Source organism: Lycium ferocissimum, unplaced genomic scaffold, assembly GCF_029784015.1.
Source record: "Lycium ferocissimum isolate CSIRO_LF1 unplaced genomic scaffold, AGI_CSIRO_Lferr_CH_V1 ctg1659, whole genome shotgun sequence".
NCBI lineage: Eukaryota > Viridiplantae > Streptophyta > Magnoliopsida > Solanales > Solanaceae > Lycium > Lycium ferocissimum.
Genome location: NW_026716688.1, coordinates 15,551 through 43,153, shown reverse-complemented (window position 1 = coordinate 43,153; position 27,603 = coordinate 15,551). Strand labels below are relative to the sequence as shown.

Genomic DNA, 27,603 nt, shown 5'->3' with positions numbered 1-27,603 from the left:
CTATGTATTGTTCTGGCTACAATTGAAGTTGTGTTTGAGTAAAATTCTTTACATCATATGTACGTTTCGATTTGCTCCTGAAGTAGCAATATCTTGAGAGATGTTTTAAATTATTATAATTTCATATGATTAAGACACGTTCAAATGATTATACATGTTTCGTTCCCGAAGAATGGAAACTTTTGATAAATCTTACAACTACAAATCCATTCCCTGAAGTGAATGTGAGAGCATGTAGTAAAGCTTATAACTACGGACGTGTGTTTGGTTGTGATGTTTTAATGACTCATCTCCGAAAGAGATCAAATAATTGAGAAAAATAACGAGCTATTGATGAGTGTCGTATTTCAAGCACATTTAAATAATCGTGTTTCATTCCACGTGAATGAAGAAATACCACAACTCGTCTCCTGGAGAGATAAAATACAAGGAATATACATGTTATTTTGGTGGTATGAAATTAAGACATAGCAACACGTACCTGTCGTACGCAGAAACATCTTAAATAATTTTATCAAAGTATCATTCTAAGGAAAAGGGAGCAGAGTAGAATGGTTCTGCTATAACCACATTAATACATTATGGATAGTTGTAATTGATTTCCTCGAAGGAAATAACAATTAATGTATTTTCCCTCGAAGGAATTAATAACTATGTGGTTGCCCTGATTTGATACAAAATGTTCGGATGTTAATGATGAATCTCCTTTGAAGGAGATGTTTAAAATATTGAAGTTTAGAATTCAATATTTATTTCGTGACACCAGTAGTGTCGAAATTTACTTTCATGGTACCAAAAGTATTTGAGAAATATTTGGTAATAGAAATTAATGATCAAAGGCTCCGAAAGAGCTAATTATTTATTTGCAAGTATCGTGACACTAGCAGTGTCCAAATAATATCTGATCATGATAAATAAATTGAAGTCTCTTGAAAATGTTATATATGATAATACCATTCATCGTAGATCGTAATTGAGTACGATCGGAACACCGTAGTAGACACCGAAGTTTACTAACAATAAAAATGGTTATCATATTGAGACTACAAATGATCGAATATTAAATATCTTCAAGTTACTACGGGTGAGAAATACACATGTGAAATTTTACCCGAGCATGATGAGATCACATACCACGATAAACCAGAAGTTTGTTGATATATAATTTCATGCAATAGTAAACCAGAAGTTTATTAAAAGAAATAGCACTCGCGATAGTAAACTTGAAGTTTACGGGTACAGATAATTTTATCAGTTGACAAGACCATTTTGATCGTCCTGATTTAAATCTGATGTGCTAATTGAGTATTAAAAACATATTGAAGAACTAGAAGATTCTTCAAGAATTTGTTTGTGTTGCTTGTTCTCATAATAAGTTGATTAAACCAGCTAATATTGGGATTTGAATCCCCAAAATTCTGAAAAATATAAAAGGTGAATGTGGGCCCCTTCACCCGTAATGTGATGTCTTAAATAGATGCATCAATGAGACGGTCACGTATGTTTATTTCAATCGGCGAGTTTGACATTTACGAAGTTGCTCGCTCAAAATGATTGAGTTGGAAGCACAATTTTCGAATATGTAATCAGACAATCATCTTGATAATGCTGGTTTATATCTAAGTTGGTTTGGCACTAGATGCCTCCATAATACAGCTAAACCATTGCTTATGAGAACAGAGTTTCAGATGTTGGTCTGAGATATGATATATTGCATACAACAGCACTTGTATGCTTCAGATCAATAAATTTTGATAAATTCTCCCCTCATATTTGGTTCAGGGTCAGGAACTAGATATTTACATCTTTTAGCATTTGATGTGCGGTACATAATTAATGGATATACCATGATGCACACAGATGGATTTTCCCAAAGAAAATGGGGACATATGTCACTAAAATAAGGGGAGAGAATAAGAAGGTAAGAAATATGTTGTAAATTATCATCGGTATGATCCTCGGATAATTCATGTCAAATCTTTAAGCATTTGCGACCCAACTATTTCATATTTCATCTGCAAAATGCTTCTAATGTCCACGAAGGACGAGTCTATAACATGCGTAGATGTGGTAGACCAATCGGTTTCAAATATAATAATCCTTGAAAAAGGAAGGAGCAAATGATCATAATAAGGAGGCAAAGTGCTTTCTTGAAGAAGCTACGACATAACACTTCATAAACCTTATGAGAGGTTCGAGGTACACGAAAATAATGAAGTGATGAGATCTCGATGAAGTTATGTCGAATTGCGAACCGATACAAAATGATATCTTGTCGACGATATTTTTGATACAATATGGCGCGCAATATTGTATAAGATTGTGAGGATACGAGTTCTACGTTTCTTAAAGCATGTTTGACGTAGAAATAATTATCCAAGTAAAATGATGCATCTTGGTATGTGTAATGTTTATTGGACCGAATGGTCCAAACATCGAAAAATGTCACATTATTTATCTTGATGGATGTTGTCACAACCTATGTGGCTTACTTGATGAAATTTAGATGAAAATTCTGAAGGATATAAAATACACAAAGCATTTGGTTTAAAGTCTCGGAAATGTATTCAATCGATTACAAAGATCATTATATGGTTTAAAACAATCGGGGCGCGTATGGTATAATCGCCAAGAGAATATTTGATAAATAAGAAGGATATATAAATGATGCCATTTGTCCATGTGTTTTTATTAAGAAAACAAAATCGGGTTTATTATACTTACGTTTATGTTGACAACATAAATCTTAATGGAACTCCGCAAGAGCTCCAAAAGGCGATTGAATATTTGAAGGAAGAATTTGAGATGAAAGATCTCGGAAAGACAAAACTCGTCTTGGTTTGCAAATTGAACATTTCACAAAAGGATCTTTATCCATCAATCGCCTATATATAGAGAAAGTTTTAAAACGGTTTTACATGGACAATGCGCATCCTTTAAGTACTCCAATGATTGTTCGCTCACTTGAAGTGAGTAAAGATCCGTTCCGACCTCAAAAAGAAAATGAAGAGCTTCTTGGTCCTGAAGTACCATATATTAGTGCAATTGGTGCACTTATGTATCTTGCTAACGCGGCGCACCGACATAGCGTTCTCTCGTTAATTTGCTAGCAAGATATAGCTCTTCTCCTACACGAAGACATTGAACGGAGTTAAGCATATATTGCGATATACGAAGGAACTAGCGATATGGGTTTTTTATACTAACAAAGGTAGTACGTATCTTGTTGGTTATGCGGATACGGTGTTATTTATACGATCCACATAAAGCTCGATCTCAAATAGGCTATCCGTTTTTACATGCGGAGGTACCGCTATACGGCGATCCACAACGGTCCATTGTTGCTACTTCTTCGAATCATCACGAGATAATAGCTATTCGTAGGTCAGTAGAAGAACGTGTGTGGTTGAGATCAGTGATACATTTCATCGAGAGAGAAGATGTGGCTTGAAATGTGATACAAAATTACCCGCAGTATTATATGAAGATAATCTTGCATGCATAGCTCAATTAAAAGGAGGATTTATAAAAGGAGATGGAAACGAAGACATTTCACCAAAAAAGTTATTTTCACATACGATCTCCCGGGAAGAAAGGTGATATTGATGTGCAAACAAATTCGTTCAAGTGACAATCTGCATTTGTTCACCAAATCTTTGCCAACTTCAACTCTTTGAGAAGATGATATTTAAGATTGGAATGCGAAGACTCGACATCCGAATCTTAGTCTTCGTCGGGTGAAATACGCGTTGTACTTTTTTTCCTTAACCAAGTTTTTGTCCCACGGGTTTTCTTGAAGGTTTTTAATGAGGCAACTCTCAAAGCGTATTACTAGATATGTGGACTCTTTTTCCTTCATTGAGGCTTTTTCCCACAGGGTTTTCTCAATAAGGTTTTTAACGTCGCACATTATCTACACATCCAAGCGGGAGTGTTATGAATATATTATACGATATCAATACACACAATATAATACTTCTCCTCCACCATCTTAATGGTTCCTCCATTTTCCTCCACCATCTTAATGGCTCATCCACCATCTTAATGTTCCTCCATTTTCTCATATATTGAATGCGTATGTATCACTATAATAGAGCGGCACAAGTTTTCAAGTATGATAGACACTCGTAATACATCTCTTGGAAGAAACAATAAAATCTCTTCTCTTTGTCACTCTATTTCTATGGTTTTCATCCTTTGATATTGTGACTCTTTTAGCTTCATTTTATAACACTGCTGATATATTCCTAAAGAGGAAAAAACAGTAGAATTATCCTACTACACATTGACTTGGACTGTTTCTCTGACTGGTCCAACCATTTTGAGAACCTCAAACAGGTAAACTTCGATTGACCCATGTAGTTTCTTGCTTTGATTTTCTTTTTCCTCCAAGATTGCAATTTTAGTGTTTGAGACTTTTATTGATGTGTGTCTCTACCTGCAACATCATTAATCTGATATGAGCGACTTCATTCTTGACTTAGCAGAGTGAGGGCATGTTTTGGTATATCCAATTTCTCCTTCTTTCTCTGTTTTTTGAAGAATTTTCTTGCCAAATCTGGATTGCTTAGTTTCTGCCAGAAAAAAGCTGACCTTTTTAGTCCTTGATTACACTTTTCACTAGGATTTAGTTGAATTACTAGATTTTTGTGTTTGTCTAGATGGATAGAATCCACAAAGCAGTATACTATTGCTCAGTATCAAAGGGGGGTCAAATTCTGTATTCATTTAATGGTGGTGATGATGAGATTGAGGACTTGGCTTTATTGTGCTTACAAAGGACACCTCCTTATCATAAATGCTACTTCCACACCATGGCTAAAAAGACTTTTGGGTTCTTGATGGAAGAGGGCTATGTTTGTTTTGCTATTGCTGATGAGGGTCTTGGTAACGCTGAAGTTCTTCGGTTTCTAGAACAATTGAGGGATGAATTCGGAAAGGTGTCTAAAAAGGGTTCCGGACGGAGTATCTCAAATCTGAATTCACTCTGTTTACAAGAACAACTAGTTCCTGTTATTCGGCATTTGATTACTTCCTTGGAGCATGTATCTCGTAATGACACTGGGCACGGTGGCACTTGTGTTTCGCCATATAACAATGTGAATGCACAAATAGAGGGTGGAAGAGCCCCTCTATTAGCCAAGCCTACTAGACAAGACAAGAAGAAAATGAAGGATCATGCAATTTCCATGAGAGGTATTGAGTTGGAGGAGCACCGCAAATCTACAGAACGAGATTCAGGAAGAGAGATTGATCCGAATAATGAAGGTGCAACAGTTCCTCCACCGAAGGAGTTTGGGTTGAGGAGGAGTAGATCCGACTCTCTAAACTTGCAAAGGAGGTGGTGCCGCCAAGTACGCATTGTCCTTGCCATTGATGCTGCAGTATGTCTTGTGTTGTTTGCAATTTGGTTATTTATTTGTCAAGGTACAAAGTGCATTCGCTGAGTTGTTACCTTATATATTTTCTTAAAGCATGGACCCAAGCGCATTTCTGAAACTACTCCGGACACATTACTTGTTCAGGAAGATGGATAGAGAATTTCACATATCAATCAACTTCTATGCATAAATCCAAGTATAAGTTACGAACTCATTGTATAGTTTGATCTCATGTTTATGGATATAATAGTTGATGCAGTACACTACAATCGGAGTTTCTTGTTTGGCTAAAGGAGTCCATCCTATTTGCAGCTTGCTGGAACCAAAAGTAGTACTTCCTTTCGTTATTTTGAAGCTTTTGTTCTTTCAGCTTGCGATTTGTATATTAACAACTTGGCGCTTACGTGCACAAAACATGTTTCTACAATGTCCCCTCCTTACTGTCACAGTGAAATACAGCATCTGTCTGCTCTATTGAGAAATTTCTCCTGTACTTTCTGAATATCTTCCTTTTTGGAAGGTAATTTTTCCTTTTAGGAGTGGTGGGCAGGCAGCTCTTTGCTCTGCAGGGACAAGAGCTATGACGAACTTGCGAAATTTGAGTACTCAAACTAGTGTGGAAGGACATCCACATCAAGACTAATAACTGACAGGTGATGCCCTGATGGCCTGACTAAGAAAATAACCAATCAGTAGTAGACTAACTCTAATACATCAATTAAACTCTATTTATTTGTTTATTCTGTTGCTTGATGGATGATGACCATATAAAAAAAGGCAATCAAATGAATAGTATTCTCGCTTTAAAGGATAGGACGGAGCATGGGGAAGCTTTTGTAATTACAGTACCCAGTATGTTTGACATTGATTTTGTAATTAACTTACCAGCTGCATTTCTTCGGTTGTCATTAGATACTCATTAGAGCAAAAAAGAACATGTGTTTCATAAATTTCTCGAATGTGTTACTGATGACCAAGGGATAAGAAAAGGATATGCATCAGTATAGATTGCTGTAGGAACTCTATACTGTGAATAGCACACGGGATTCATTTTATTGAGACAAGTGAAAGTTATTTCCAGTAGAAATCCATATCTGAAATTTGAGAATCTGCTGAGGTTTACATGGCCAAGTGCATTCATTTTCAGGATTCTATTAGTTGTTTTAGTAATGCCAGGAACTGAAGGATTAGGGCAACCACATGGTAGTATTTGGTAATTTACATATTTTAGTATTGCACTAGACTCCCTATCACATTCTCTTTCCGGACAATTGGTAAGTGTAGAAGCAGTGTTTTGTTTGTGAATGGATTGATCTTAATCAGTAGTTATTAACAGCTTGGCCCTGTTTTGGTTTTCAAATGCAGAACTTTGGGACAGTTAGATACATATACAAGGGGTTGAGAATGACGTTAATTGCTTGGTTTACTCGAGTAGTTTCTATTTAAATTGACGCCCTTCACTCAGTAAGGCAGATAAATAATTTACATCCTGGTTGGGGGAATGTGCTTATACTCGGTGGCTGGATTTGATTTTTTTAGATAACGGTTGGTGTCCACCCACTAGCACACGTATTAAATAACTTCATCCGTCGAGGTTTAGGCAGATGGGAAGAAATTATCTAGCACTTTGTCGTCTTTACTATTATTTGAACTCTGATCTTCATTGTTTTCGCACTTCATTAACCGCTAGACCACACCCTTGGATGCATGGTCGGACTTGATATATGATTATTCTAGATTGGAAATGTTGTTTCTGCTGCTTTGGTTTTCCGACTATCGACAAGTACTGACAAAATCTTCTATTGAAAAATTGTAACAGCACTTTTAAGGACGATGAATATCTGAGCATTAGTTCTGCATACAAATTGATGCCGAAATGAGACAAGCATGAAATAACGCTCTTCTTATGTTGCTTGCGTTCTGCCTGTTGTTTCTTCGGAACTTAGGGCTTCTCCCGTAAGCAAACATCCTTAGGCTTGAAATATTGTGCACTCTTACACTCTTGGTCTCAGTGTTGCTTATGATGGTAGTATTAATAGTTAAAAACTTGGAATGATACATTACTTACTGTCCCCGCAATGCCTTGTACTTCCCCGTAATTATTATAGGTTACACAATATTAAAGAGGGAGATTATATTTTGAGGAAGATTCATAGTGAGTGCAATCGAACATTCTTCAGTCTTACAGAAAGTTTTAGCTAATTAATTGGGGAGATCATGCTATTTAACTTGAAAAGAGAAGGGGGAAAATTCAAAACCTGAATGGATGTCATTCGAAGGCTCATTTTAAGGAAAAATGTGTCGCGACAAAATCTAATGAAAGCAGCAAGGTAGCAATTATGTGCTTGACGTGTGTATCTGCCTGCGTCAGGAGAGGAAATGATGAATAGCCATTTTCCATTTCCCATGGTAAGGGCTGGAATTGCTGTAAGTTAACTGGACTAAGATTTCTATTTCAGCTCTTATCAGAATTCGGTTGATTGTTCACCTCGTCATCCCCTTGCTCATTGCAATATGCCATATTCATAACTTAAAAAAAAATGGATTCACATAGCCATCATTCTATGAAGCTAGGCAGGGGCAAACATGGATTTGCTGTCAGGTTTCGTTTTGGAATTCGTCAATCACAAAAATTGTCCCAGAGGAACCATTTGCATGAGAAATCAATCATCTTCAGATCTTGCTTCTTGAGAATTTTTTAGATGATTTCAAACTCGAAATACAGCATTCCTTTTCATTATATCTCTGGTTGGCAAGGGGGAAACAGAGTGATATATAGTACTAACTAACATTAATGTTACAGTGTTTCCGGAAAAGATTACAAACTCAAGCTACACCAGCTCTGCAGATGTGGAAAAATATATCATTACAACACCTGTCAAATTCCAGGAATTTGCTTGCTTGTCCATCCTTGATGCATATTATAGCTTGCGAACTTGGTAAAATACCCACCAAAGGGAACGGATCATTGTACCCACACAAGCTAGAGAGACTACACAAGCTACATGGTTCTGAAAGCATCAACTACGAAGTTATATGATTGCCAGCGTAACTTGAATTGCAACCCTGAGAGACTAGAAAGGTAACATAAGTACACATAAAAAGAACAATTTCACTCTGTATCGCTCGCTTATAAAGGGAATCATGGACCCTAAGAGTAAAAAGGCAATCCAAAGCTCAAGTACATAGATATTTGAAGTTGCTTAAGGAGCATGCCAACCGATATGCTTTCATGTCTATTCTTCTTTTTTGGGGGGCCATTTTATAGCCAATGCAATGGGCAGCTTCCCATTTAGAGGATCACAATTTAACACTTCAATTCTAGTTAATATGTATCACTTTTAATACTTGCATATACGTAAGGGAGACCGAACGAACATCTATCATGGAGAATTATGCAAATTAATATTTATTTGACTTAACTCAAAGACCTAACCTCTTCAAAAGCTGATTAGGTGTCTGTTTCAACCACTTCCAGCAGTCTTTGCATCCATAACTTTATTCCTGAGCAACTCAGGCAGCACGACCCTGAAAACAGCATAATGGTGATTCAAGCTCCTCTCCCCTTGCACTCTGTGAACACTTCCTAGTGCGCCAGCATTGGAATTTGGGAAAGAAAAAAATATCCGTCTAACTCTTTGATGGACAAGCGCCATTGCGCACCTAAACAGCAACACAATCAACACAACAGGAAATTGAAGTTGAGATCAGTTAAATATCAACTAACAACTTACATAGGCAGAGCTCAAACACACCTCCAAAGAAACCTAACAGATATGAACTTGTATGCTAACCAGTAACCACCAGAATGTAATCTGGAGATCAGGTTTTGATCAAACTTCCATACTGTTTGATAAAGGTAAGATCAAACTTCCATACTATTTGATAAAGGTACAATCAAATTTCCACACTATACTCCCCATCAATTCTAAAGCAAGACGTGTCCCAAAAATGTTTATTGGACCTACTTCCTTAATAGTATAAAGATTTTTCTTGAGAAGGTAAACTCATTTTATAGATTAACTAGCACAAAGGGTGTGCTATTACAACTGTACATTACCTTGAGAAGAAAACCGCAAAAGTATATCCTTCTAATCCTACAGTGCCTCTATCATTTGTACTACTGTTTCAGGCATGTCCCAATCTACACCATTAGCAGAACAAAAGTATGCAGTTAGATTTTATCTTGATTAGCAGTCTTCAAGACATCTTCTGTTTCTTTCAGTCCATATAGTCCACCGTACTATTTTCTTGTTTCATGGTAAAACCCTACTCTGAACTTTTGGGCTCTCTCTGTTTGTTAGTACTTGTATTTGAGTGAACCACATGTTCACCGTTCTCTCTCTGACACCTCCATAATCTTGTAGAATGACCGCCATACTCCCTCAGTTAACAATTTAATGCAAGTTACCATCAACAGTTCACCGCAGAATTCAACAAGCACAAACTTTTGATGGGTGAACTAGCCACATCAACAGGCAAACCCGCAAAAAAGAAAGGCCACTGACTTGGCTGATTCAACAAGGGGAAAAGACATCCATTCAAGCTGCTCCCATAGGCCCAGTGAACTGGGATATCCCTATTTGTCCAGGTCATTTCGGGGCAAGTCGGTCATTTATGATGAAGATGATCTTCAAGAGAATGATTCAGGGTTGCAGAGTAGAACCATGCAGTACCAGACACGAGATAAATCTTCCAAAGAACAATGCCTTTTTCGAATAAGCCCGTTCATTTGGGACCCTTATTGCTACTGCACTATTTATTCTAGTTCCTACCGCTTTTCTACTTATTATTTACGTAAAACAGTCGGTCAAAACGACTAATTGTTAACTAATTTGAATGAAACTTGAATTCTGAGTTCTTGGCCAAAATTGACGAAATAAAATGAAAAAGATTCCAATTTCATGTCTTAAATGAAATAAGTGCGACTAGAATCGGGATAGTATGGTAGAAAGATTCATCTATTTCTTTCTACTATACTACTTATTAGTTAAATTGTAGTTATAAACCTGCCCTCTGGAGCAAAATAAAGATAGAGGCTGCATTTGATATGGATCTATAGATCAATCTGACTAAATTCTGTTATGGTCCAATTCTGATCAGTAATAAATAACAGGACTGATTGATCCCAATTCTATATATTCCATTGACTATAGAATTCCCCAGGGAACTCATTAGAGGAATGTTTCCGATAAAATTGTTTGTTCTTGCATATCCCTACTGTTTTTCCAAATTAATCCCGCATATTGAAGCTAAGCAAAAAAAATAATCAGTAAGATAATTGTTAAATCATATGACAACTTACATTGCACATGGCTCCCAAGCCAGGTAAATGTCACATCCAGTGCATAGATAAGGTCTGAGTGATTCAGAACTATGACCATTACTTTGGAAGTCAGACTCCTTGATCTGATAAGGCGTATCATGATATTTTCCTCAAAAAATTGACATGATTTATGATTCAAGAGAGGAAAAGATAGTTGTACGTTTTGAAAATGAAGGAACAGGAAAATAAAATTATTGACAACAAAGGATGAATAGAAATCATTTTTGTAGCATAACAGCTAAAGAGACAATACGGAAAAAGCTGCTTCTATTTTGAGACAGATCAAATTCATCTCATAGAACGCACCAAGATAGTGCCAAAAGTAATTACAAACTGAGTGATATCATCACTTCTTGAAAATATTTTTTTTATTTAAAGAGGACACAATCACACTTATCAAATTATTTGGGTCGTCAAAAATTCTCGACAACGGTAGGAAAAGAGGTTAGCATGGGCCCAAGGCGCCATAAGAGCTGTATTTCTTCCTGTAGAAGGAAGGGAGAATTCAGCAGCCAGAGTTGCTGGAATCAAGCAGTCAGCATATTATTAAAAGGCATGTAGCTTAAATCTGTGGGCCTTACCTTCTGTCTTTTCACAGGAGACGGCGTGCAGTCCTCCTTTCTAGAATCCTCTCCATTAAGTTTGTAATCAGGAAAAAGTTGCCGAGCCCTGGCAGCAAAATATTCAATGGCTACAATAGCGGCATGCCGGAAAGGATGCCAGCAACCAGAGCTTGGACTTAGCGATTGCAGTGCCCATTGCCAAGGATGTACACAAGCAACGTTTATATGTTTAAATTCACCAACTGAACCGTCCAAAAGCAATGTTTGCTGGTTTTCCAAGTTAGAGGCTTTGAGGTTTTCTAGATAGTTAGAGAAGGTCCCTTCCTTGCTGACCTCATTTGTGGAACTGGCTGAGGATATTACCTGATCACACGCACTAGCAATTACCTGCTTAGCTGAAGGATCTACGATAATGGCAGCATTGACCGCCTGCAGAGAAAGTTCAAGTCAAAAGTAAATACTGCCTGTTTGAGACATATTTACGGGAGCATACTGCAGATCCACTTCCTTTCTAAATGATTGCAGAAACAATATAAACATGGTCTTGACAGTTATTAAGGACCTAATAACAGAAAAATAGCAAAAACATACCCGAGGGCAATCAAACAGAAGCCTACAGCTGGATCAAAACTAAAGACAGGCCATAGATTTAGAAGGAATAACCATATAACAATTATCACCAGCAAACTTGTGTAGCATATGGAAACTTGAAAGGATAACTGCATACTTATTGAAATAAACAGAAATTTTCACATTTGTCCCAAAGTATGTGACCAGATTTTCTTTTAGATCTTGTGGCAAGAATGCATTATGGAAATCTGTTATTACTTCCAAATATGGAAAACAGGTCTGTTGGGATCCCCAACCTGTTAAGACCTCATACGAAGTTGCGATTTGGAGATATATTGTGAACCTTTGGGGGGAGTTCAAAAATAGTAGTATAATTCTAAAAGTAGGGAATGGAGAAAAAATAGGCTATGGAAGGGAATGGAGAAAAAATAGGCTATGGACACATAAATGGTGTGAAGATGGGCTACTTAAGGACATGTTTCCTTCATTATTCAATTTGGTCAGAGATAAGGATAGTCTAATGGCAGAATGCATTTCTAACTCAGGATGGACCTTCAATTTAGAAGAAGGCTTAATGACTAGGAAATGACAGAAGCTGCCTCCTTTTTTACATAAAATGCAGAATACGACATTAGATGATTGCAAGGAAGATTCTCAATGGTATATGGAAGGTAAAGATGGAGCATTCACTGTTAAGACATGCTATGACAAGCTACAAGATCGTTCAGTGGAACATGACAAAGAATGGCCTTGGAAAATGATATGGAAGATTAATTTACCAACCAAAGTGGCCTGCTTTGGCTGGCCGCTACTCGCGGAGCATGTTTAACGCAGGATAGGCTGCAGAAGAAAGGAGTTATTCTTTGCAGCAGGTGCTTTTTTTGTGAGAATGCTAGGGAATAGGTGGATCGCTTGCTAATTCACCGTAGCTTTTTATGGCAGATTTGGTCTATATTTTTATGCATTTTTGGAGTTCAATGGGTAATGCCATCAACTTTTAGAGACCTGCTCCATATTTGGCAGACACAGAGAACTGAAAGGAGACAAAAGAAGCTTTGGAGGACATCCCCTTATGCATAGCATTGACTATATGGCTAGAAAGGAACAAAAGATGCTTCGATGGGAAGAAGGAATGTGTAGCTATTATAAAATTTAAATGTATTCCGAATTTATTGTTTTGGAATAGTGGGTCTTTTGCTACTGATGTGTTAAAGAGTTTCTGGACTTGCTAGAGTCTGTTGTCATGTAATTTGGACAAGTCCAGTTTGTGTAACCATTGGAGTACCATCTTGGTACTGAGCATTAATGTAAAACTTTATACCATTATAAAAATAAAAATAAAAAGAATAAAAGATTGACAGAATTATGGTGGGTCTATTTGGAAACAGATTTCAGAACTATGGGAAGACCTTGCTAAGCATATTGTCTTGACGGTGGGAGATGGAAAAAGAGTTATGTTATGGAAAGATAGGAGAAGGGCTACTTAAGGATCAATTTCCAGTCTTGAACAGGCTGGCGAGATTTTATTTTTTTGACAATGGTAAACAGAACAGGCTGGCGAGATTTTCTGATATACTGCGGGCTGATTGTTTTACTATTGCAGGATGGAATTTTCACTTCAGGAGGGACTTCAATGACTGGGAGTTGGAAGATGTTTGGGCTTTGCTGTGTAAAATGCAATCTGTAGTGTTAGACGGGCATAAAGATGATGCCATGTTTTGGAAGGCAAGCAAAGATGGAGAATTCTCTGTGAACTGCTTCTAGTGATTGCTTCAGGAAAACTCTGTTGACAATGTTGATTCTTGGTCATGGAAGATGATCTGGAAGACATTAGCCCCTCCTAAAGTGGCTTGTCTTGTGTGGTTGGTAGCTCATAGGGTTTGTATAACCCATGAGAATTTGCAAAAAAAAGAGGGTATAAGCTTTGCAGCAGGTGTTATTTATGTGATAGTTCCACTGAATCTGCTGATCATCTTTTCGTATAGTGCAGCTTTACTTGGCAGCTCTGGACTGTGCTCTTGATAACTTTTGGAGTTTTCTGGGCAGCACCTCACAGCTTTAAAGTTTGTTATGTTTTGGAAGACATTGTTAGAATAGGAATAGGAATAGGATTTGTATATTGTATCCTACATGGAAAAGGATTAGGATGTAGTGTCTATAAATAGGGCTCAATGTAATAATGTAGATACACAATTCAATAATAATATTTTCTCCCATACTTTCTCACATGGTATCAGAGCCATAATAAAATATTATCACCAGAACAATTTTTCCGATGTGAACAGTACGTGTGAACAGTGTTCCGGCCTTTCAGCACTATTTTTCCGGCGATACAGCACTGTTTTCCAATCTGTTTCTCTTCAGTTGAAGTTGCCCAGGTCTTCCGAGCACTTTATATCAGTTTGCAGAAGATTCCGATCGCCGGAATTAGGGTTCCAGCGACTGCAGCACGTTTCCGGCAGATCTGCATTTTTCCGGCCACTTTTTTGACAAATTTTTTTTTCCCAGCCGGGTGTGTCAGCAATTTCGCACCTACCCCAGCAGTTATTTCTGAATTCTGATCACTTTTAGTTTTCCGGCAAAATTTTCCTGCGGTTGATTTCTAGTGTCTTCTGGATCTCTGTTTTCTTAGAACCATCAGATAAGTTTTTGTCCCCGTTTTGTGTGTCTTTCTTGAAGTTTTGAGCCATGTCTCTCGGATATGATATTTTTGGCTCCAAAAATCGGAACTTCAAGCCCTATGATTACTTCCGAACCGTTAATGGGAAGTTCAAACTATTTAGCTTGAACTTCCTCAGTTGAGTTGTGGTGCAAGGGTCAAGGTGTTCAAGATCACTTAACGCAAAAGGCTACTGTGGTTGACAAAAAGGAAAAGACTAGTGGAGACAGATGGAAAGGCCAAAGCACAGTGGAAGAAGGTTGACGCTCAATTATGTAGCCTTCTGTGGCGATCTATTGATCCCAAGTTGATGCCCTTGTTCCATTGCTTCCAGACATGTTATTCTGTTTGGGAAAAGGCTCGCGCTTTATACACTAATGACATAGCTCGATTTTATGATGTGATATCTCGGATGACCAACTAAAGAAACAGGAATCAGATATGTCTACTTACTTAGGACAGGTACAGGCAGTCATGGAGGAATTTGAGCAGTTGATGCCAGTCACTACGAACGTTTAAAAACAACAGGAGCAAAGACAAATGTTTCTAGTTCTTACACTTACTGGACTTCCTACTGACCTTGATTCGGTGCGTGATCAGATTTTGGCTAGTCCTGCGGTTCCTATAATTGATGAACTATTTTCTCGTTTGCTTCATCTTGCTGCGCCTCCTAATCACACAGTGGTTTCATCACCAACCGTTGACTCCTCTATTCTCGCATCTCAAACCATAAAGAATCGAACATCTCAGTCTATGGATAATCGATGAGGAGGTCGTTTTGGAAAATTTCGAACTAAGTATAGTTATTGTCATAAGTTTGGACACACTCGCGACGTATGCCATGCTCTACATGGTCCACTACCCAATGATGTTCAGTGTAGTTATTGTCATAAGTTTGGACACACTCATGTATGTCGTGCTCTGCATGGTCAACCACCCAACAATGCTCATGTTGCTCAGACTGACACTACAAGAAATCTGAGGCTTTTATCTGAAGTTGAATATAATGAGTACCTTCAGTATCAAGCAAGTAAATAGATATCTCGACAAGTAGCCACAGATTCTCAGCCTAATACTTTTGTTGCTGGTAATTCCTTCGCTTGTGTTTCACAGTCTAGTATCCCTCCATCGTGGGTCATTAACTCAGGCGCTTCTGATCATATTTCTGGTAACAAATCACTTTTGTCAAATATTACTTACTCACAGTCTCTTCCTCCGATTACTTTAGCCAATGGGATCCAAACAAAACCAAAAGGGGTTGGACAAGCTAATCCCCTATCTTCTGTCACTCTAAACTCTGTTCTTTATGTCCCTGATTGTCCTTTCAATCTTGCATCTGTTAGTCGTTTGACACGTGCCTTAAATTGTGCCATAATATTTCTTGATGATTCTTTTGTTATGTAGAACTGCAGTACGGGACAGGTGATTGGTGCAGGATATGAATCACAAGGCCTCTACTATCTAACACTTACCTCTCCTAATTCCTCCACAACATGCTCCGTTACAGATCCTCTAGACTTAATCCATAAATGATTGGGACATCCGAGTCTGTTCAAGTGACAAAAGATGGTGCCTAGTTTGTCTAGTCTGTCCAAATTAGATTGTGAATCATGTCAACTTGGGAAACACACTCGCACTACCTTTCCACGTAGTGGCCGAGAGTCGCAGACTCTATTTTTTCAATAGTTCATTCCGATATTCGGGGTCCTAGTAGCCGCTCATCTTTAGGATTTCGTTATTTTGTTAGTTCATTGACGATTTTTCCGTACGTACTTGGCTATTCTTAATGAAAGATCGTTCTGAGTTATTCTCTATATTCAAGAGTTTTTGCGCTGAAATACAAAATCAATTTGGTGCTTCTATTCGTACTTTTCGTAGTGATAATGCCTTAGAATACAAATCCTCCCAGATTCAACAGTTTATGACTCACCAAGGAATTATTCATCAAACATCTTGTCCCTACACCCCTTAGCGTAACGGGTAGCAGAAAGGAAGAATAGGCATCTCATTGAGACTGCTCGCACTCTTCTCATTGAATCCCATGTTCCGCTGCGTTTTTGGGGCGATGCAATCCTCACATCTTGCCATTAATTAATCGAATGCCCTCATCTTCTATTCAGAATAGGATTCCATATCCCATAGTATATCCTCAGTCATCTTTATACTCTCTTCCTCCTCGTGTTTTTGGGAGCACATGTTTTCAGGCATAAACTAGCTCCGGGGACAGATAAATTAGCTCTTCGCTCTCTTAAATGGGTCTTTCTTAGTTATTCTCGGGTTCAAAAGGGTTTTTGGGGCGATGCAGTCCTCACGTCTTGCCATTTAATTAATCAAATGCCCTCATCTTCTCGTCTCGGTAACAGATTCCATATCCCATAGTATATCCTCGCTCATCTTTATACTCTCTTCCTCCTCGTGTTTTGGGAGCACATGTTTTGTGCATAACCTAGCTCCGTGGACGTATAAATTAGCTCCTCGCTCTCTTAAACGTGTCTTTCTTGGTTATTCTGGGTTCAAAAAGGGTATCGTTGCTTCTCACCTGATCTCCGTCGATATCTTATGTCTGCAGATGTCACATTTTTTAGTCTCAACCTTACTTTAGGTCTCTTTCTGACCATCCTGATATCACTGAGGTCTTACCTATACCTAAGGTTTTACCTGCACCGACCTTTGAGGAATCTATAGTTACTTCTACATCTCCAGTCACAGTACCACCACTTCCGACTTATCATCGTCGATCGCGTCCGAAGATCGACCCAACATCGTGACCCGGATGATTCATGTCACGCGTCGAATCCTACACCTATCGCGGACTTGTCTCCTCCCCGATCGCCCGATCGCACTTCGGAAAGCGTAAACGGTCCACTCGTAGTACTAACCCACATTATACCCTTTTAAGTTATCATCGTCTATTATCATCCCATTATGCCTTCGCATCATCATCGTCCTCCGTCCCCATTCCTAAGTCTACAGTGAAGCCCTTTCTCATCCCGAATGGCAACAAAGCTATGATCGACAAGATGTCGGCTTTACACACGAGCAGTGGTACTTCGAGCTTCGTTCTCTTCCTTCGTGGAAATCTCTCGTTGGTCGTCGTTGGGTTTATGCGGTCAAAGTTGGTCCCGGACCAAGTTGATCGGCTTAAGGTTCGCCTTGTTGCAAAGGGGTATACACAGATATTTGGGCTTGATTACAGTGATACTTTCTCTCCCGTGGCTAAAATAGCATTTGTCCATCTTTTTCTATCCATGGCTGCTATCTGCCATTGGCCTCTTTATCATTTGGAAATTAAGAATGTTTTTCTCCATGGTGATCTTGAGAGGAAGTTTATGGAGCAACCACCGGTTTTGTTGCTCGGTAGGAGTCTAATCGCGTGTCGATTGCGTCGGTCACTTTATGGTCCGAAACCGCCTCGAGCCTGGTTTGGTAAATTCAAAGACACCGAATTCGCAGTTTGGCATGACTCGCAGCCGAAGCGCATCATTCGTGTTTTATCGACATTCGCTTCCGTATTTGAATATTTATTTGGTGGTTTATGTTGACGACATCGTTATAATCGGCAATGATCAAGACGGTATCACTAATTTAAAGCAACATCTCTTTCAACATTTCCGTACTAAATATCTTGGCCGAAGTATTTCCTAGGTATCGAGGTTGCCCAATCCACGTCGTGTATTGTTATTTCGCAACGCAAAGATGCCTTAGACATTTTTAGGAGAGACGAATGATGGGATGTGACCCATTGACACTCCTATGGATCCGAATACCGAACTCCCGCCAGACGGGGGAGCCACTCGGATCCTGAAGATATGGCGGGCGATCGGTGAGTTGAATTATCTCACGTTGACTAAACCCCGACATTTCGTTTCCGAGCAGTTGTAAGTCGCTTTATGGATTCTCCCCGTGATTGTCATTGGGATGCGGTGTCCGCATTCTCGCGATATATTAAGTCGGCTCCGTGTCAAGGATTGTTTTCCAAGATCGAGGCCATAGCGGACGTTGGATATACGAGATGCCGATTACGCAGATCACCTTCGATGAACGTTCTACATCCGAATATTGTATGTTAATGAGGTAATTTGGTGTCCCCGGAAGAGTAAGAAACAGAGTGTCATTGCTCGATCTAGTCGAATCGAATATCGAGTAATGGCCGTAGCAACTTCGCGAGCTAGTTTGATTAAGCGCTTGCTCGTAGAACTAAAATTTGGAGAAATCAGTCAAATGGAACTTGTGTGTGATAACAAAGCGGCCCTTCATATCGCATTAAATCCGGTATTTCATGAGATTGTCACTTTGTCAGGGAAAAGATACTCTCCGGAGATATTGTTACTAAATTTGTGAAGTCGAGTGATCAACTGGGATATTTTCACCAAGTCACTCGCCGTCCTCGTAATAGATACATCCGTAAAAAGCTCGACATATGCCTTGTATGCACCAGCTTGAGGGGGAGTGTTAGAATAGGAATAGGAATAGGAATAGGAATAGGATTTGTATATTGTATCCTTCATGGAAAAGGATTAGGATGTAGTGTCTATAAATAGGGCTCAATGTAATAATGTAGATACACAATTCAATAATAATATTTTCTCCCATACTTTCTCACAGACATCTTATACTGGCAAATTTCATAAGAAGATAGGATGACTATCCCTCTGTGCATTGCGTGGACTATATGGAGTGAAAGAAATAGGAGATGTCTTAAAGATAAAAAGGAGATGGTCTCTGTTGTTAAGTATAGATGTATGCAGAATTTGTACTTTTTGTGAAAGGGACGTTAGTTTTGAATTTGCATGATTTGCTGGACTTGTTAGATTCCCAGAATATGTAATGTAAAACAAGTCCTGCCTTTTGTATTTGCTGCAGTACTATCTTAGTACTTTTTTTTAATAGAACTTTAACTTATTTTTTATGACAAGGGAACCCGCAGCCGCAACCCTTTGGGTGCGCACAGGGTAAATCCTGTTCCTGTGCAATAGCTCGCAAACCACGTATGAGAGATAACCCACACTAGGCAAGCCATGTGCGACGAGCTCGACCCAGAAGGCAAATCCCCTACTTTTGTTGGCAGGGGGTTCATTATGAAAGCCTCATGCTCAACCAACTGAGCCACCCTTGCGGGCTATAAAACTTTAACTTATCAAAAACAACATTGACAAAAGCTTTACTTATGTTTGGGATTTTCTTCTAAATGAAGTAGCTGGTAGAATCGAGAATGCATACAAGAAATTAGAAATGCCAACATAAACCACGTGGCCTGTTTGCCTTGAACTATTAAAATTGTTTCTGGTTGTCTAAAAAAAGTGATCATCAGAAAATTGATTAAGATAATCACTTTATTTAAGTAACAGCTAATAAATAGCTCTAAACCAGTGTTATCAAAAGCGAAAAGCGCAAAAAAGCTAAGGTCAGCTGGGTCTTTAAGCCCAAAGCGCAAATAAAGCGTGGGCTTTAATGAAAAAGGGGCAATGGTGCAAAAATACAAATATATATATGTGTTTAGTCCAAGACTAATAATAATAAGCATGAATAACAAATATATGGACAAAGAAATTGTAAAAACATTACGATAAAGTGAAATATCAATTATCTAGTGTCATGTCTTGAAGAGAGGCTCATTGGCAAGGAAACATATGTCTTAGGGCCTTGATGATGACACTGAAGCGCACATAAAGCGAGGCAAAGCGCTCAACATGTTTTGAGCCTCGCTTCAGGGCTTAAGCGAGCCTTTGACAACACTCCTCTAAACTTAGATTTTTTTTCTTAACCAATTGATTAAGATAATCACTCTTAACTTCTGGATTCTCCTTTTTTTTTTTTTTTTTTTTTTTTTGGGGTGGGCGTGGGGGGGGGGGGGGGGGGGGGTTATAGTGTCCTTAAAAGCTCGTTTGAGATGTGCAACTCATTTAAAGCTAGGTTGTGCGCTTTGCCTCACTTGAGCAACGGTTTAGTACAGTCGCTAAGGTGCTAAGGCATCTGCCTCATGACCCATGGGCTATGTCTTTAAGTACTAGACAGTAAATATAGTTGGTAGACTCCTTTTTTTTTTTTCTTTTTTTTTTTTTTTTGTAAAGTTTTATTGAAAGAAAAAAAGTACCAAGATGGTACAATTAGTACAAAACAAAGGGAATGCAAATCAAAACATAATGAACATAAAGCCTACATCTATTGTCTGTCCCCCAGCAAATCCAAGAAATTCATATACTCATTTGTGCTAGCCATAAGACTACCCTTTCACCATAAGAAAAGATTATGTAAACATTTGTTCTTAATTCTAGAAATATGATCTCTTTGTCCTTCAAAACAAGCTATATTCCTCTCCAGCCATAAGATCCCAAATATGCATAAAGGAATAGTATTCCAAATCTGCTTCAAGCCTTTCTGGATCCTTTGCCCTTGCCAGCACTCAAGAAAATCTCTTATGCTATTAGGTATTGCCCAAGAGATACCACAAATACTCTGGAAAAGATCCCAGCACTGTCTAGAAATCCTACAGTGCAAAAAAAAGATGCTCAACTGATTCTTGTTCCTTCTCACATAAATAGCACCTGTTAGCCAGAAAAAAACCTCTTCTTTGGAAATTTTCTTGAGTTAAACAGGCTCCCCAAGTTACAATCCAACCAAAGACAGCTACTTTCATAGGGGCTTTTGTCTTCCAAATCATCTTCCATGGCCAATTGTGTTCCCAATATCCTGTCTGCCTCATCAACAACTTGTAGCAATTGTTCACATAGAGCTTTTTATCCTTTCTGTTCTTCCAGATCAGAGAATCCCATTTATTAGTGTCAACATCTGACAGAATCTTTCTATCTCCCAATCATTCAAATTTCTGCTAAAATTAAATTGCCAACCTGAATTTGAATAGAATTCAGCTATACTACCTTCCTTGGTGATAGAACAGTTATATTAATTTGGGAATCTGGATTCCAAACTCTCATTGCCTCGTCCAGAACCTGAATCTCTTACCATTTCCCACTTCTTAACTGGTATGAGAAAAGAATCCATACCATAACCTGATTGTGTTCTTCCAGATCCATCCTTTTGTGTGAGAGTTGGCTAAGCATGGTCTTTTTCTCCATCCCTCCTTTACTCCATAAACAGCTTCAATTATCTGCTTCCAAAAAGCCTCATCTTCAGAACTATATTTCCATAGCCACTTAAAGAACAAACTTTTGTTATCCATTTTCAAGTTTCTAACTCCCAATCATCCCCCTTCTTTATCCCTTACGACCTTCTCCCATTTGATTAGATGCATCTTTCTACTTCCAGCACAACCTTATCATAAGAACTTATTCCTTAAAGAGTTCAGCTTTTTTTCGATACTAAACGTTGACATCATATAAGTGGGAACCCCATCAAGTACACTATTTGTAAGAGTAACTCTACCCCCATATGAAATATACTGCTTCTTCCAAGGAGTCAGTTTATTTGTGCATTTGTCCAGGACTCCTGGCCACAAGTTTTGTTCATTTCTTCTTGCCCCCAATGGAAGTCCCAGATATTTTGTAGGGAATTTCTCCACTTTACACTCCAACAAAGCTGCTAAATCTTTAACCACATCATCAGCATTAATGCTAAATAAGCTGCTTTTTGACAGGTTAATCTTCAATCCAGTAAGGAATTCAAAAATTAAAAGGACCCCTCTGAGATGAAGAATCTGTTCTTTTTCTGCCTCAGACATAATAATGGTATCATTAGCATATAAAATGTGTGTGAGCATTACCATCTTTCCCCTGTTACTGCCAATATTGAGATCCTTAATCCATCCTAAGTTTTCAGCTTTCTTCAACAATTTACTGAGAATCTCCATCACCAAAACAAAAAGATGAGGAGACAAAGGGTCCCCTTGTCTCAGGCCTCTCTGAGATCTAAAATAACCTTGTGGACTCCCATTAATCAGAACAGAAAATCTGACTGTAGATATGCATTTTTCCCCTCTATCCATCTGTCCCCAAAGTTCATTTGTCAGAGCAGATTTAGAAGAGAGCCAATTAACATGATCATAAGCTTTTTCAAGATCAAGCTTACAAACAAACCCTCTTTTCTTTTTCTTGAGTAAAAAGTCAATACTTTCATTTGCAACCATGCTATCTCAATGATTTGCCTTTCTTTAATAAATGCATTCTGGCTTTCAGAAATTAGTTTTCCTATCACCACTTTGAGCCTTTCAGCCAATAGTTTAGCTATAATCTTATACACACTCCTCAGTAAAGTGATTGGCCTGAAATCTTTCATTTCTGCTGCCCCTTTTTCTTTGGAATAAGAGTAATAAAGGTGGAGTTGAGGCTCCTTAAGAAAGTACCCTTCTGGTGAAAAGCATTCACAGCCCTCCAAACATCTTCTTTCACAATGCTCCAACAGTTTTGGACAAAAGTTAGATTAAACCGTCTGGGCCAAGTGCTTTATCGCCATTAAAAAGTTTAATCACTGTATCTAGTTCTTCCATGTCAAAAGGTCTCTGAATCCACTCTCTATCGTCATCAGAAACTTTGCTCAAGCTATCATCTTCCCAACTTGACCTCCATATTTCAGTTTCTCTGAATAATTTTTCATAGAAATTCAAAATCTCTTCTTTGATTAGCCTTTCATCTTCTAGCAAAACTCCATCAATTTCAAGTTTATCAATGCAGTTAAATCTCTTGTGAGCATTGGCCTGTTTATGAACAAACTGTGTTCTTGTCCTCCTGTATTAACCACAAACTTCTGGATCTGTCTCCAAAAGATTTCCCCTGATTTCGCAATTTCCTCCAGCTCCCTACCAATAGCATTTTTTTCTGCTTCCTTTTCGCCTTCACTTTGTTGACCCCTGCCCCCATAGTCCAGTTCCTCCATTTTAGCCATAGTCTTGGTTTTCATGTTGTCCAGCTTATCAAAACCTTCTTTGCTCCATTTCTTCAGATCTGATTTCAAGAGCAGCAACTTCTTGGTCAGGATTGTATCAGGTTCCCCTTGAATTTCATATGAAGTCCACCATTGCTCAATCAGCTTTCTAAACCCCTAGTGGGTAAACTGATACTTTGATTGTAGAAAAAACTTTGTAAATGAGTTTTTATGACATGGGAACCCGCAGCCGCTACCCTTCGGGTGCGCACAGGGTAAACCCAGCTCTTGTGCAATAGCTCGCAAACCACACAGGAGAGGTAACCCGCACTAGGCAAGCCCGGTGCGACGAGCTCAACCCAGAAGACAAATCCCCTGCTGTCGTAGGCAGGGGGTTTCGAACCTGAGACCTCCATTATGAAAGCCCCATGCTCAACCAACTAAGCCACCCTTGCGGGTTAAATGAGTTTTTAGTTATTAGGAATAAGAAATTAGAACTTAGTATAAAACAACTAGCTCAAAAAACAAATATGCATTTTTTCATCTAAATAAGAAATTCAAAATGATTTTTAACTTTATTGATATACTTATTTACTTAATTATAGGAGTACTTGTTTCAATACTTATGTTCAAATAGTTTTTATTTGTGTTTGTAGTTATTTTTTGTTACGTTATATATATATATATCTTAATTTTCTTCTTCATTAGAGCTTTTCTTCGTTAAAGCCAACGCTTTAACTCCATTTTGCACTTTAAGACCCAACAAAATTTGGTGAGTTTATGCGCTTTTTGCAACTACCTTACGACATATATAGAGAAAGAGGAAAAAAAATTTGGAACCAGTAGGATAAGACCGTTTACCTGACCAACAAAAGATGTTGCCAAACCAATGGTATGTCTCATGAAACCGAAAACTGATTGTGACTCCTCTTCACTAAATCCAGTTATGCCACTGATGTTGCTGTAATTGGGGGAAAAAGAAAAGAGGTCAGGTCAGGGCAGGTGCAAATGAGGCTAGCCCTATCAGATGCACGCATAGGCAGAATTGTCCAGCCTTTTTCTTTCCACACTCACTAGGTTGGCGGATGATAGGAAGTAGGCCACAGCTTGCACTGTTCGTCCCATTCTTCTTTTGATGTTGCAGCATATTTGCAAACCTGCAACAAGTATATTTAAATGCAAAAATACAGAGTTTATGTAGCTAATGGAACATGACTCATTAAGACAAAGGCAATAATTAAATTCGAAAAGACTAAAGTCACTTAACATAGAAGTAATATTTATTGTAACTATGAACATTTGGCTTACTCCCATCACTACAAAGGATATGCATAAAGCAAGATCTTGAAGAGTTTGACAAAATATCAGCCAAATTCAGCCATCAGAAGAAAGAAATGAAGGTGTTTTCTTGTTTGCAAAAAATCTAAATTTTCGACATTACTAATCAATACCAATACTGATATCAGAGATTTCAAGAACTTGAAACAAAGCATTAAAGGAAAACTTCAGAACAATCACCAGATTGAAAACTCTAGACCAGCGGAGTTTCGTCATTCAATTCAACATATACTAGGTTTTCTCATTTAAGACACCCGATTTGCTTTCTAGTAAAAAAATTGTCTATTTTACCACAATTTAAAAAAAAATAAAATAATATATATATATATATATATATACTATCTGGAAACAAATTTCAATCGTCACCAATCTGTAGCATCTTACTTTCCTAGTTGTGAATCTCCACATCTTACTTACACAAAACGGTTGTACCATGTTAATTCATGAACATGAGGGTCCAATTACAATGAGGAAGTTGCACTTCCTCAAAAGATGAACAAAATTGGGACTTGAAAAATTAAAGTGTCAGATAAAGAATGGAGCAAGTGCTTTCTTTTCAAATACCGAACATTGAACTTGGTTATGAAATCGAAAAATTAAGCAGCATTATTTAACTGATTAATGACAAAATGATCTACACCATTCAACATCAGCAATCTACATGTGGCGTAATCCAGAAAGTAGAAGAAACAGATTTCTCCCCATCTTGACATTAATAATATAATCAACTAAATTGACGAAAGAATTCATGCTTCAAAGTCATAACTGAGCACATATGCTAAAGGTATGAAGAGATACCTCCCATGTGCAGAAGAAGTGACTTATTGGACAATATAAGATGAAAAGCTAACACCAAAAGTGGACACAGTCTGCATAAAACTTCGAGTAAAAGAACCCATCCAGAGATCCAACTTATCAGTATATTCTAAACCATTGAACCTCACATTCCACAAATCCAAAAACAAGCAAATATGAGAAGCAATGCCAAGGGCAGAGTTGGGAAAAGTTTGACCAAGTCTATCAATATGTCCAAAGTTTTTGTTAAATTTTTATAGCACTTGAAGGGACCACTCAAAGTTCCCAAGGTAGAGTTTGACTTAATCTCCAATTGGAAGAATAGTTTCCAATGTTGCTTATAAGCAACTACTACTACGCCTCAGTTCCAATGTTGCTTATCAAACAAAAAAAAACAGTTCAAATGTTGCATAACATTTTTTATACTAAGATATCAATTTTTCTAGAATTATACAGAAACGAAGCAAAGTTTGCCATGCCACATGATTTTAAGATCAGACGATATTTTCACCTAAGCACACTGATATCACTAAAGACAGTCTAACTGCGTAATATCTATGCTTTCTAGCCATCGGTCAAGTGTAATGTAATTATTGTTCAGCTCGAGTGAGGATGATGATGTTACATGATTACTTATATAAAATATCAATTAAATTTTGGGGAGCATAAGATAAAAGGATGACCCACTTTTGTGATGAAAATACTCAACTGGTATGATTTGAGAAGCTCAAGAATCTCATATGGCATGCGATCAAACTCACCATCACTTTCAACAGCCATAGATAAAAGCAGAGATAATTGAGGTTTCCCTGTACAATATAAAATAACAAACCCCTGCTGTTAACATATTATATTTCACTGTCCTTAATCCAACAGGAGAAGACATCTATACTGGCATAAAAATTCAGTATTTGAATATCCAAAAACAGCTAGTAGAACAGGCCATATGTTTCCCAAATAAGAACCAAATTATTAATATAGCGGGGGACAAGCAATATAAGCTTAATATCTTCAATTGACTTCATTAAAACACATCCCTCACTCATCTAATTATCAAAAAGGATATAAGCTTGTTTGAGGACAAATTCAACAACAGGAAACCGATACAATACAATGCAGAATAAAGACTAATGTTTGGAGTTTTAGTGATAAGCAGCATATATAAACATTAACTGGCTTATGCTTTGGGCAGTTGGCAAATGCTTAATTACTACTAAAGTCAAGTATAAAAGCTGAGCCTCCTTCTTTTATAGTTGGGGAAGTGGGGGATAGTAAAATGACCTGCATCAATGCACTTCTTGCGCACACGCTTCACATGCCGCAAATTTCCCAATGGTGCAATCTTATTCAACTTCCTGATTAAAAGCAAAATGCAAAGTGAATAAGCATATCCAGCAACCAAATAAAAATTACATGTGAGATGAGTGTAAGGAGAGCAAACCTGACAAGAATATTGGCATCTTTGGGTTCAATGTCAGCAGCAACCACGTTCACTTGTGAAAAGAAAAGAAGAGGGATTAGACATCAAGAAAAGAAATGGAAGAATGAATTGAGTGAAGTGAACAATACAAACCAGTGGGTTGGAGGTGAGGAAGAAAGGAAGGCTTTTTAGGTATGTGAATTATTTCACTCTCTCTATTCTCCATCCCAGTCACTCTCACTCTCACTTGTCTCTGCTTTCCTCTAATCACACACACCGCCTCTTTCTGCTTCTTCCCTTTTTATTTTTTTGCGCCTCTTTTTGCTGCTTCTTCTGTTTTCAAATTAGGCAAAGCACCCATATTTACTCGTCTTTTTTTTTTTTTTTTCTTTTATATAAACCCCCTATATTTTTAACTCAAACACTTCACACTTCTACGAGCCCGTTTGAATTGGGTTATAAGTTGCTTATAAGCTATTTTTAGCTTTTTTAAGTGTTTGGCTGATCAGCTTAAAATAAGCTCAAAAAAATAATTGGGACCGTTTGACTTAACTTATCCAAAGCAGCTTATAAGCTGAAAATATTTTTTTGCGCGGATTGCCCTTCTTTTGGGGTGGTCTGTAAATTTTCCCCCTCATATTTGTGGTCTTTAAATTATGCCCCTCATATTGCTGGTCTTTAATTTTTGTCCTTCGTGTTGCAACCCTGAGCGTTCACGCAAATCGCTGAAGTTC

General features: G+C 38.0%; 2 protein-coding genes across 5 annotated transcripts; one reads left to right on the top strand and one right to left on the bottom strand.

The window, feature by feature from the left end:
• The first annotated feature begins 4,214 nt into the window (after positions 1-4,214).
• Positions 4,215-7,138, top strand: LOC132042620 (phytolongin Phyl1.1-like). Of its 3 annotated transcripts, none has more exons than XM_059433157.1 (3): positions 4,215-4,338; positions 4,662-6,034; positions 6,747-7,138. In XM_059433157.1, the coding sequence occupies exon 2, from the start codon at positions 4,662-4,664 to the stop codon at positions 5,445-5,447; it is 786 nt and encodes a 261-aa protein (XP_059289140.1). In that variant the 5' UTR covers positions 4,215-4,338; the 3' UTR covers positions 5,448-6,034; positions 6,747-7,138. The 3 variants fall into 3 exon arrangements, with proteins under 3 accessions (XP_059289140.1, XP_059289142.1, XP_059289141.1); XM_059433159.1 differs by having other exon boundaries at positions 4,227-5,384; positions 5,475-6,034; XM_059433158.1 differs by having other exon boundaries at positions 4,229-4,504.
• Positions 7,139-8,039: 901 nt separating this feature from the next.
• Positions 8,040-27,300, bottom strand: LOC132042619 (tRNA-specific adenosine deaminase TAD3-like). 2 transcript variants are annotated; one of them, XM_059433155.1, is made up of 10 exons: positions 27,023-27,300; positions 26,891-26,942; positions 26,731-26,804; positions 26,137-26,258; positions 24,391-24,473; positions 24,178-24,277; positions 11,289-11,699; positions 10,687-10,790; positions 8,818-9,044; positions 8,040-8,447 (listed from the first exon to the last, which is right to left on the bottom strand). In XM_059433155.1, the coding sequence occupies exons 1-9, from the start codon at positions 27,093-27,095 to the stop codon at positions 8,846-8,848; spliced, it is 1,218 nt and encodes a 405-aa protein (XP_059289138.1). In that variant the 5' UTR covers positions 27,096-27,300; the 3' UTR covers positions 8,040-8,447; positions 8,818-8,845. The 2 variants fall into 2 exon arrangements, with proteins under 2 accessions (XP_059289138.1, XP_059289139.1); XM_059433156.1 differs by having other exon boundaries at positions 11,289-11,633.
• Positions 27,301-27,603: the final 303 nt, after the last annotated feature.

What these genes read in the sequence shown, in the direction of transcription:
- LOC132042620 (XM_059433157.1), top strand. Translation starts at nt 4,662, where the DNA reads ATGGATAGAATCCACAAAGCAGTATACTATTGCTCAGTATCAAAGGGG.
- LOC132042619 (XM_059433155.1), bottom strand. Translation starts at nt 27,095, where the DNA reads ATGGAGAATAGAGAGAGTGAAATAATTCACATACCTAAAAAGCCTTCC. An exon ending in TCCTCACCTCCAACCCACTG is followed by an intron (nt 26,943 to 27,022) that starts GTTTGTATTGTT and finishes TCTTTTCACAAG; the next exon opens with TGAACGTGGTTGCTGCTGAC. An exon ending in CAAGAAGTGCATTGATGCAG is followed by an intron (nt 26,259 to 26,730) that starts GTCATTTTACTA and finishes TATATTGTACAG; the next exon opens with GGAAACCTCAATTATCTCTG.